Source organism: Poecile atricapillus, chromosome 2 (genome assembly GCF_030490865.1).
Source record: "Poecile atricapillus isolate bPoeAtr1 chromosome 2, bPoeAtr1.hap1, whole genome shotgun sequence".
Lineage (NCBI taxonomy): Eukaryota > Metazoa > Chordata > Aves > Passeriformes > Paridae > Poecile > Poecile atricapillus.
The window spans coordinates 60,790,569-60,803,248 of record NC_081250.1 but is presented as its reverse complement, the minus strand read 5'-3'; the positions used below and the strand labels follow the sequence as shown (position 1 = coordinate 60,803,248).

Sequence of the window (12,680 nt, the reverse complement as noted above, 5' to 3'; positions counted from 1 at the left end):
TGTGATCATCACAAAAGCTCTGCTCAGCCCTGGCGAGGCCACACCTGGAGGGCTGTCTCCAATTCTGGGCTCCTCAGGACACGTGAGACGTGGAGCAGCTGGAGTAGGACCAGTGTAGGGCAGCAAAGATGATCAAGGGCATGGAGCATTTCTCTTATGAGGAAAGGCTGAGGGAGCTGGGCCTGTTCTGCCTCAAGAAGAGGTGACTGAGAGGGGATCTCATCCATGTCCATAAGCATCTGAAGGGAGGATGCCAGAGGATGTTTCCAGGTTCTGCTCAGTGGTGCCAAGCAATTGGACAAGAGGCAAGGGGCAGAAACTGATGTATGGGAAATTCCACCTGAACATGAGGAAGAACTTCCTTATGTGTGGATGACCAAGCACTCGGACTAGATTGCCCAGAGAGGGTGTGGAGTCTCCCTCACTGGAGAAATTCCAGGACTGTCTGGGTGCAATCCTGTGCCATGTGCTCTACAATTGAACAGGGAGATTGAATCAGATGATCCCTCTGAGACCCCTTCTAACCTCACCCATCCTGGGATTCTGTGTGTGGATGAGCTTCAGGTAAATGTTATTTAACAAGTCTCCATGATTCAATTTTTCATTACTATAAACAGTTTAAAAAAAGTAATTTCATCAGGAAATCACTTCACTTTTCTTTTTCAACTGCTTGCCTATTTTAGAGCTGTTTTAAGTCCATTTATTCTTCCAGCAAAAAATGTTGCTCCTGTATTTTGGGTTCTTTCTTTTTTTAAATGCATGACCTAGGAACATCTGTTATGTGCTGTCTTTTTTGTGAAGTGGGACTGTCTGATATCATGGTTGTGCAAATTCAGGAAAGAGCGGCATTAGTTGCTGACCCAAGAAACAGTCGTCTATTTTTACAGGCATTCATTGTCAATCATGCATCTCAGCTGGAAAGGATCTGCACAATCAAAATATAAAGGCTTGTGCAAAGAGAAACAAGGGTATATTTTCTGTCCTGAAGCCTTTACAGACTCAGAAAATTTTCTTTTTAAAAAGTGTCATGGGACGGAGATGAAAATGGGAAGTCAGTCAGTTACAGCAGTCAGTTTGAACTGTGTAGTACAAATGCCCTTGAGAACTGTTTGGGTCTGGATTCAAAAGCTTCAATTCAGGCCCAACTTTCTCATCAATCAAAAACATGACTTAAGGAATCGGTTGGAGTTGAAAAGAGCTGAGCTAGCACTGCAAAGCTCTTGTAGAATTCAGGCTGGAGATCTTACTGGTCAAGTGTGCCAGGGGCTGTAATGTACACTGGCGACTAAAATGTTTAAGTTTTAGGATTTTCTCTGATGTTTATCAAAAATCTGTTTTCTGAGTGGATACTAGAGACTCTAATGTTCCTTGTGGTATTTAGTAACTATGTCTTTATTTTATTTTAAAGGTTCTTGTACCAAAGGATCCTCTGTTAATGGGCAAGATGGTAGAAGTGAATATTTATGAAGCTGGGAAACATTTCATGAAGGGGCAGCCAGTATCAGATGCCAGAGTTCACACTGCATCCATCAGCAGACCGTTAGCAAAAGGAGAAGTTTCTGGTTTAACAGAGGTGAGTAAAAGACATTTTCTGCTTTACTACACGGACAAATCCACAGCTGTTCAAGCAAAATTATTCCATGCTATGTATCTGTTATCATTTTATAGTTCCCATTTATATATGCATGAAGCTTTAATCTTTTCTGACAGATTGAAATCTGAATTCAAAATATGTTTTTGCTGATGCCCATAGCTTTACTTTGCTGACTGTAAAGGCAATAATACCCTTGTTTCTAGATGCAAGATGAGGACAGAACTTACTAGAATCGAAAAGATTAAACACCAGTATTTATATAATTCAATGTATTTCAGTTTAGTGGAAGGATGAATCAGTTTACTTTTCTTTACAAAGCTGTTTTTAAAAAAACATGTATTGATTGCATATCTGTTAAAACAGGTCTAAACACTATTCAGGGATTCAAAATTAATTGATGGGTAGAGGTGCAGAATATTTAAAATATATTTTGGAAAAAGGTCAACATCTCATTTAGTCATGTAAAGAAAATGAAACTCTTCTAAAAAGAGATCTGATTCTTATTTTACAGCTCAGTAGATATGGCTGTTAGCCAAGTATTCTCATAGATTTCATGGAGCTCTAGTTGTAAAAACTGATGGAGTGTGAAATGAAAATGTGTATCACATTTCTAAGCATCATTTGATGTCCTTTCTCCAGCACTGTTGTTAGGATCTCCAAAAATATGTAGCACATGGGAGAAGGATAATTTGCAGTTTATCAGCCACCTTACTGCTTTTACAGTAAATTGCTGATAGGTATTAAAGTATATACATGTCCTTGTTTATGTTCCAAGTAGTCACATTTAAAATACATCATCAAGGCATAGCCTAGGTGACCAGTGTTAAGCTGAGCTCCTTGGTCTCCTGAGTAAGCCTGGCTGTGGAAACATAGAGCAGCAATAATGCACTCCCTTGTAATGCACCTACTGTAATGTGTTCAGCAGATCATGACACTTAGGCACAAACACATTACTAAGCTCTCCATTAATATTGTCCGTGTGTATGTGTATAATGGCCTGATAAGGGTCTGCAAGAGATAAAAAACAGCCAAAACCTTCAAACTGTCTGGTTGGACTATGTGGCTATTTAAACACAGCTGATTTTTTCATCAGAATGGTTTTTTTAAAATAATCTGCTGGAACAGAACCAAGACAATTAAACTGACTGTGTGCTGCCAGAAGCTTGTAGATGGGGACAAGCAAGCAGACTCTTGACTGAATTTTTTTATGTTAAAATGAGAGATAAAATTATTAAAATCAAGGATGCTGATAATTTCCATAGGGACTCATTGAGATACATAGATCTTGTCCTGCCCTTTGGATAGGCACAAACAAGTGCCTGGACTTCCCCTGCAAATGGCTGCGACTGGCAAATGATAAGGCAAATTGCTTTTTGTGACTTTTGTGCTTACCCGTGCTCCTTCAAGGGAGTATCTTATATATGGTTGGTCCACTGGAAATGTTAGGAACTTTGGTTTAATGGAAAAAAATAGATTCTCAGTATTTCAGTAAATGGAACGTCTTTGTTACATATGAGCTGCAGCTGAAAGCTTTTAATCACACTTGGCCAATGTATAATACATAGAACATGAACTGAAATTCTTAGTGGGAAGTTCATCCTGAAAAGTCTTGCATACAGATAGAAACTCAGGAGCTTTCTTTAGGTTTTCAGAAAAAAAAAAAAAGTCAGTTTGCCACAAAAGTTACTTTGGATTTCTGGCTGGCTGCAAGCTGCAATTTGGGTTGCCCTGTTTGGTTGGACTGCTGGGGAACACTTCCTGCTGTGTGTGCTGAAGACATATAGTTCAATTCCAATCAAAGATGCTTTGAGCAAGATGAAAGGGGCAACATATGAGGGTCATGTGAGTCTTTTGTAGCTTGTTACATGCATGGACGGCAGGTTGGGGAAAGATGAAGGAGGCAACTCAGAATGGATGAATTCAGATAATCACTCAAAAGTAGCAAAATATCTTGGATCTTTATCAAGATCTCAAGTGTCTTTGCTAGGTTTTCTGCAGCATGCAGAACTAAAATTTTGGATAACTTTTCCACGCAAGAATTAAGGTCTGCTCATTATTAATGGTGTTTTCATTAACTTACATAGGACACAGTAAAAGGGATTTCAAAATCCATCACAGCTGCACTTCTTTCTATTGAGGAATGTTCACAGAAAGAGTGAAACCTTTTGAAACTAGTTTTTAGGGAAATAAATCAATTGAGAGCACCATCATGTGAGGGTGTCAAAGCAAGTCATAAACTCATCCTAAGCAAGAAGGTACTTCTAGAGATGCTGTGAGAAGTACCTCCAAAGAATCAGAGCTTATTTGCAATTGTGTGCTCTCTTTCTCATCTCATACATAACCCTCAACAATTTTTTCTGACAAATTCAGAGTGAACACCACAAGCAAGATGTGTGTCTGAAGGAACAGTTGTAGGCCTTTTTTTACCTTTTTGGCTGCATTACTCTAGCAGCAAATTGGTCCAAAGAAATAAAAGAAGTAGGTCACCAACTGGAGTCAACAGATTTGACTGAAAAAGAGGGAATGCAAAGTGCAGAAACACAAAGGACAATTGATTGAAAATATTCCATAAAATAATCACACGCTGTGTGTATGTGACAAGTAAGGAAGCAAATATATATAGAATTAATTCCGAGTATTTCTAACATTTCATTCTTCTCCAGTGTATGAAGAACACAGCTAATATGTATGTCCATTAATGCTGAATGTCTTACAGTTGTTATGCTCCTTAAGGAAAAATCTGTAACCAAGTAGATGGGCTTAGAACAAGGTCTTGATATTCAGTAGTGGTAGGCTCTGTGGTAGAATTTGGGACAGGAAGGACAGAGGAGTCTTGGAGTCAGCAGCTCGGGTTAAAAAGCTGTCAAAGCAATCAGACTTAGTGATTGTAGTGGACATATTAACTAGTAAAATGCACAAGTATTTGCCAGGATTTTTTTAATATTTTACTTCAGCATGAATTTTCTTATAAAAGCCACTCAAAAGGGAGTGATGTCTTTAAGTGGCACAGTTTTACAGGAGGGCTGTTTAGGGAGGCAAACACTTCTGGAAGTTCTAGTTGACAGATCTACTGTAGACTTGCTTGGGTTTAAAATATGCAGTTGCTGATTCAGTAATAGAACCATGCTTAGAAGGCATACATTGCAGAGGATATATAGGTAAAAGTAGAAGTCAATCAAGGCATTTTTTGATTTGGTTCTAATAAATCTAAGATTTATTAGTGTATTTATTTATGTATTAATAGATAAATATTTATTAATATTAATTTATTTATTAATATTAACATTATTTATGTCCAGTATGTGAACTGGACATTAAAAAATAGTGACAGTAACCTTAAAAGGAACATTTAGACAAAACAAACTTGTCATGAGTTACTAACTGTAATTACAAATATCAGTGAATAAGTATTTCAAAGCTTTGATCAAGATTTAGTTCTGTTAAGTTTCACAAGAACAGAAAGAAGATGTAAATGCTGTAGATGTTACATCCTTTCATTGAGGTAGTCGTGAAGCTGACAAAGTATTAAGAGTGCACGTCAGCATTTTGAGATTCGGAAAAGCAATTTAGCATGTTTTCTGTGTTCTTAGGCACTCTGGTAAACTCGTATTTGAGGATTTCGAGGTGTGTTTGCAATGCACATACTGTTGAGTATGTTATTTTTGGATAACATTTTTGAAAAGTCAGCAGTGTATATCAACAGTCTGAATGTAATCTAATTTTTAGAAAAACAATTTTAATATTTGTATTAGTTTTATTTGGCCATATTTACGGATCTTGACTGTTTCTCAGCAGCATAGAGTAAAATACCTAGTAAATGTATCCTATTTACTGACAAATGTTTGCCCAAAACTATTAATTGAAAAAAAAAAGTAGGAATCTGCAAGAATATGATCTCTTGTTAGAACCAGAAATAGCGCATGTTATGCTTCTGTACTCCAAAAATAATTCTAGTTGTTTACATATGTTCTGTGACTAGAAGAAGAAAATACTTCAGGATGAGAAATATATGAAGAAAAGACCAAAGGGCTGAGTAATAAAAATAAACGGCTGGCTACCTGCCAGAGTTGCAATGCATTGCCAGAATCAAAGCCCCGTAAGTCTGAGGGCCTTTGGTGGGAAATTTTAATCAGATGGAAAATTAAGGCAAGAGAAAAAAAATAATCTTAACAGGCTGTTTAATCTCCAGTCATGATTATTTTATGTTCATAGTTCATGTTTTTGTAATGCATCTATGACTGACTTTTGTTTCAAACAAATACAGGCACATCTTTAGTGTTTTCTGTTTTCCATTGGTTTCTGTGATATTTTCCATGTCTAACACTTCCCCTCTGAATGGCATCTGCTGGGAGTCACCATTTGCAGTGTCTCCTTTTGTAAGTCCAGGGTCTTAGTGCACATCTCTGTAGCTCCCAGGCCTTGGAAATACCCACAGTTGGCCTGTTAAGCTAACAGCTATTCAAGTCATTGGGCTCTTTGGAGGAAATGAGGAGTGAGGCACTGATTTTTAGTTAGCAACCAATTATTTGCTTGTTCCTGTTTTCTCCCCCATCCTCCCTGCGTTTTAACTGCAGTAGGTTATTGTGGCATTGTGCTTCTGGATTCTAATGAAGACGCTTTGTTACTGGTCTTCCAGTTAAGCCACAAATATTTTCTAGTTACATGAGCAAAAGATGACCTTTAAACATCACCCAGCCTTTTTTCTGATGTTAAGAAACAGGAAAGATGCATATATCAAACACTTCTTTATAGCCTGCCAGAAAGAAAATTCAGCAAAGCATAGCTTAAAGGAAACTCTCTGATCTCAGGTAGAAAGGGTGCTTCACTTGCAGGCAAAATAAAATGGAGAAGGGGGAAGAAAATATTTTCTGCTGGAACAGAAATGAAAGAAATCATGTCAGAATTAAGATCTCTATACTGGGAACTTCCTTCAAGGACTTGGAAGGAAATATGGAAGATAGGCATTAATAAGCACAGTTTTTACATGTGCTGGAGTTTCAAAGTGGTGTAAAATTTGGTTCCTGAACAGGAACTAGAGATCAGAGATTTAGGGCAAAAAGAGAATGAGGAAGCAAATTTTAGATCAAAAAATGGAATAGAGGTGTGAGTAGAGGAATTTTTCATAAAATTCAGCAAGTAGAAAAGTATGAGAAATGCTGATGAAAGATTGGAATTTCCAAAGAAGAAAGATAAACTAATACAGAATATACCTTTTACCTCTCTCAGAAAGCTACTTTGCAAAGGGATCTTTGTATCACAAAGTCCAAGAAAGGGCAGTTTGAGAAATGTGGTTTCTCTTAAAGAGAAACGTACTGACAAAAAAGGAACATTTTCTATGTAAAATCATTTTCAGGTGATGCTTTATGAAAATATGATGCACTACTTGGTGCTCTTGCATTCTTAGGAACATACCTTGTGTTAGGTCAGTTGAACTCTCTCCCACTTTCTGACACCTTTTTTGTGACACTAGGCTGAGTGGTGCAGTTGTCACACCTGAAGGATGGAATGCCATCCAGAGGGACTTGGACAAACTCAAGCACTGGGCCCATGGGAATCTCATGATGTTTAACAGGACCAAGTGCGAGGTGCTGCAGGACAATCCCTAGGATGAACACAGACCGAAGAATGAACAGGTCCAGAGCAGCCCTGCAGAAAAGGAATTGGTGGGTGAGAGGCTGGTGGGTGAGAGGCTGGACATGACCCAGCAGTGTGGACTCCCAGCCCAGAAAGCCAAACGTGTCCTGGGCTGTATCCAAAGCAGTGTGGGCAGCAGGGCAGGGAGGGGATTCTGTCCCTCTTTTCTGGTGAGACCCCACCTGCAGTGCTGCATCAGCTCTGGGGTGCAGCACAGGAAGGACATGGACCTGTTGGAGCAAGTGCAGAGGAGGGACACCAAGATGGTCAGAGGGATGGAGAACCTCTCCTATAAGGAAAGGCTGGGAGAATTGCATTTGTTCAGCCTGGAAAGGAGGAAGCTTGGAGTTAACCTAATTGTGGCCTTCCAGTATCTGAAGGGAATCTGCAACAAAGAAGGAGAGGAACATTTTACATGAGCAGGTAGTGACAGGACAAGGGGGAATGCATTCAAAGTAAAAGAGAGTAGGTTTAGATTAGATATACAGGAAAAAAAATCTGTACTGTGAGGGAATGAGGCACTGGAACAGGTTGCCCAGAGAAACTGTGTGTGTCCCATCTCTAGAGGTGTTCAAGGCCAGGCTGGATGGAGCTTTGACAACCTGATTTAGTGGGAGGTGTCCCTGCCCATGGCAGGGGAATTGGAAACAGAGGATCTTCAAGGTCCCTTCCAACACAAAACATTCTACGATTCAATGATTCTCTGAAAAAACTGATTGTAGGGCAAAGTGTGCAAGTATTTAGTGCTTTTGTATGTATTAATCTGTTTTATTTAATGTGTTACTTGTATTCCCTACTGGTTGTAAATAGAGGTCATAAAAGATGGTGTAAAATCTTTCTTAATTAATCTTTTTTTCTTACGTTTTCTTCAGTTATTTCATGAAGGTCTCTATAAAGTTAATGTAAAAGGTATATTTCCTTTTGGAGAGTGTGGTGAGGTGCCTCAGGGGAGACAGAATTACACTGTCCCACCCCAAACCCCTTGTGAAGGGCGGCCCAGGTGTTCTGATTGGGTTTGAGTCCCTGGGGGGTTCTCCCTTGGTGTGTTTCTAATGGTCCCTGACCCTGAACTCCACCCTCAAACGTGGAAACCCTCAAGGGTTCTGTCCCTCAAAAACCCCTGCTGTGCCTCTGTTCAGGGCTCTCTGTTCTGGACCTGAGTTTGTTCTCATGCTGAATAAATGGTTTCATGAATAGGAGCCCGTCTCGTTGGTGTTCCATGCTGGTCCCCAGAACCCTGCAGCTTCCCTGGACGAGATCCTGAGGTTGCTGACTGCAACAGAAGAGCAGAGCTCAATGCCACCTATGAATCATTTTTAAAAGGACCTTCAAAGCCTCATTTTTTCCTGAAAATTTGTCATGTGCTGTTTCTTAGATGCTGATTTTCATGACCTACACATTCTCTGCATGCTGTGATGGCTCTGTTTATTTGACTTGAATTTTATTTCTGTGTGAAGGCCCATTTCTTCGCTTAATATTTGAAACTTGCAATCAAGTCTTTCTTATAGGCAGAATAAATTTTTCTTGCTGGGTTTAGATAAGCACTGGTTTGAATCACATGTAGTGGTTTGGGAATTTTAGTCAATGCTGGTCTTTAGGAGCATACTTAGCCACTGTCTGAGACAAACACTTGAATGTAAGTCAGGCACTGTGGGTCCTGGGTATGGGCTGGGTGACTTCTTTGTTTCCAGCCTTAGATGCTATAATTCAATGAACATATTAATTTAGCCATTTGATGACTCACAAACTGGAACAGAAGGTAGTGCAAGTGTTGATCCAACACATTTCTCTAACCTACTTAGAGGGCTAAAATACTCAGACATGATTTAAGACAGCAAACCCAAGAACCAGCATAAGACCTTCACCAAGTAGTTTTATCCTGGTGTCTTTAATTTAATGGGCATGTTGTCTTTCTGTCCATCCTTCTGGCAGGGCTGAATTTCAACTGCAGTGATCAAAGCTCAGCTGAAACAACACATATTACATGGACCCTTTTCAAACAAATGCTCACCATAATCCATTCAGGTGACAATATGTGAACTTTTATTTATTTACTTTTAATTTCCTCAATAGACAGTGTTATTTTGCTGAATGTCACTGTTTAATCACTTAAATTACATAATTATGTGAATCCTGTGCAGTTCATGCAATAAATGGAAATAGTAATGGCTGGGAGGATTCAACTCTTAAGTCATTTTCTGGAGAATAAGCAAAGGTTAAAAGAAATGTTCTACCCCTTCTGCCTCCAGAAGTAAAACTCTAAGTGCTAAAATAGTTCTGCCATTTTTGTGAATTATTTCTAGTACTCAACCTGCTGATGCTGCACTGCAATATCAGTATGTGGGTTCTGCTGTCTGTTGGCATAGGGAAATGTGTAGCCATGGTAATTTTAACTACTTGACACTCCCTGTAATATTTAGGAGTTCCTTTTAAAATATTTTTCTTTTCCATCAGATCTCTAACAAGCAGAGTCCAGGAAAAATTTAATAGCATTTGGTTTTGGTAATCCTTTATTGTTTAATATACCAATATTTAATATACCAATATACGAAATTGGCTTTCGGGAGAAAAATGTAGCAGCCACAACTTTTCTCAATTTTTATATTGTTTTGGAAGTCATCTACATCCAACCCACAAAAATCATCATAGGTTTGAATTTTATACCTCTCCAGAAGATTTTAATACAAAGATAGGTGAAGGATATTCAGCCCATGTGTACATTTTATCTCTGCTTGCAGTATTTAGTCATCCATTTTCTTTTTATTAGTACTCCTTAGATCACCAAAAAGCACACTTAGGCAGTATTTCTCTTTCCATTCCTTCCCTGTCTCTCCTTTCCCTGTGAGCAAATACACAGTAAGAGGTATCAGCTATTTATGTCTTGAGTGGATGTTATTTCTAGCTGTTCCTCCTTTATTGAAGGTGTAATTAAAATAGCCTCTCTACATGAATACTTGAAAGGGACAGCATAAAAAAGGCACATGTAGCTCATGATACAGCTTTCCCCATCACCAAATGAAAGGTCAGTAGGAGGTTTGAATTTACACATACGAAGTTCTGGAATGTTGAACATCTGCCTCTTAGAAATGTATTTGTTTCCAAAACCATTGAAGTGAGATGATTCATTACCTTTGAGATTGTTTTGAAGGGCAATAAAAATTACAGTCATGAGATTAAGCTATTTTTTTTAACTAAAAACTGTTTTAAAGTGTAGCTAATTTAAAAAAAATTGCCAAACCTTGTTAAAGGTAAACTATCATGTTCTGTATGTTAATATTATTACATGTTCAAAATATTTATTAGATTCTGAGTAGATTAATGGGTTTCTAATAGTCTAATAATATCCTTTGTGTTCTTGCTTATTCCCTTTATGATAATGGGAATTGCTAAGGTATACATAAATTTTGCAAGTAACTCTTTTTTTTTATTCTGACAAATCTATTGAAAAAGCATTTAACTGCTCTGCAATATTAGGATTAATTGTGAGTTATAGTAGGATACCCAGATACGTTTTTAATCACAATTTTCCTAGTCAGACTTTTATAATATTTGGATGTAGTGATTTATGTTTGTGCTTTTAATATACTTATAAGAGATTTATTAGAAATTAGAGATTTTTGCTTTTAATTTTGTGTTGTCAAGGGTAATAAGATAAGGAAAAAGCATAAGAAAAAAGGGAAAAGGCTTTTCAGTAAGAGAAACAAATTTTGTAAGGTTTTGTAATTTTTGTAATATTTTCTAATTTATAGCTGGAGAAGATGTCTGCTTATAAACATCCAAAGGTACATTTGCAGGGGCTATGTCTTTGACTGAAATTAAATTGCAGTTGAACAATAAGTTTTATTTGATGGCTGCATTGGAGGAAAGGTATCTTAAAATATTCAAATATCATACTTCAGTGAAGTGGATGTGAAATTCACAGCCTTAAATTTAGTCCACCAAGGATATACTCCTAACTACCCTAGAATATCCAAAAAACTTACTGTGACTGTTGAACACATGAAAATGATTGTATGCTCAAAGACAGTCCACAGAATGCTACAGCATCTAAGCAAGCTTAGAAACTGGTGCTTATGCAAAGGTCACGTACAGTAACTTTGTGTTTGTGCAGGCTGTATTCCATATCGAGTTTAACATTCCCTCCAGATCCTTTATCATGCATTTAGCTATTAAAGCATGTTGTTGGAGATTTACTGGACCAAGCAACAATAGACATAAACCCTTGCCCTCCTACTACAATCTCTCCCACTAAGATACTTTTAAAGGAGTCTTCTCAAACTACAGGGGTAATAATCACTGTAAAAATTTGCATTCTGTCTTTAAGGAACTTGGCTCAGTGCCTATGAGTTTTCACAGGACCTGACTCCTAAACTGAGCTTTAGGATCAGTTCTTATTTTTAGCAATTTCCAAAACAAGCTGTTCCTGTGGGCTTTATCAAAGACCATTAGGTAAAAGAAACACAAAAATTACTGGTTATATAAGTACTTTGTTAAAGACAGCTTTACTTGTGGTTAGTGTACAGTACACCAGTCTTGATAACCTTCCTCTGACTATTTCCCACTGTGTATTTAAATTACTTGAAGAGTTCTCCCACTAAAATGTATTATTTCATACCTTAGAAACCTTCTTAAAAATGTAAAAATATTTTCCACTGATTTATTCTAATGCCAGCCATTCTAGCGTGAAATTACTACTGGATCTGTTGTAATTGTCTGATCCAGCACTGGGATGAAGGAATTCTGGACTGAAAGATCTACTCAGGTTAGCATGAAAGGTTATGGTGGTGGTGTGGTAGGATTAGTGTAGATAGCCCAAATCCCATACATGTTCCCGCTAAGATAAAATTGGTGCTACATCTGTTTGCAGAGTCCTTTAGGTGTTAAACCTTTCTTTTTCATCACAACATATTGCAAAGCTTGTTCATCATTTTCACAGGGAGTTGACTCAGCAGATTCGCAGGTTGTCATCAGAAACAGTCCATGTTTTGAGGTTCCAAAAGAGTCAGAGAGCTTCAAGAACAGCTTTTTTTGTGCTTGAAACTTGAAAAGTCCATGGAATGTTAAAATTCCAGCATATTTGCTTTCATTTCTTCAGCTGCAGTCAGGACCACAACTCAGATTTGGTGTAATAATAAAATCATGATCTAGGACATATTTCTTCCATCCTAGGTATTATAAAAAATTGGAGTTATGATGAGGAAAGTATATGTACTGCAGTGGTGCTTCACCTTTTAATCACTAAGGTAACAAGCATTGGCATGAAGTAATTTTTAATTAGGATACAGTAGTTTAAAGTCAAAACCAAAGTTATTCTACACATTCATTATTGCCACCATGGTATGAAGGAAATAGTATGGACTTTTCTCATTCTTTATTGTAAAAAGGGCTGACAGATCATTTATAAATTAAAAGCATGCATTTAAAAATGTTTAAATATTTTCAAGAAGAAATG

General features: G+C 37.7%; 1 protein-coding gene across 1 annotated transcript in view; it reads left to right on the top strand.

Moving 5' to 3' along the window:
- CDKAL1 (CDK5 regulatory subunit associated protein 1 like 1) overlaps positions 1-12,680 on the top strand; it is a 377,070-nt gene that overhangs the window by 352,462 nt on the left and 11,928 nt on the right. The window contains exon 15 of the mRNA XM_058831551.1: positions 1,409-1,573. Coding sequence (XP_058687534.1) covers positions 1,409-1,573 — 165 coding nt within the window. The remainder of the gene's footprint in view (positions 1-1,408; positions 1,574-12,680) is intronic.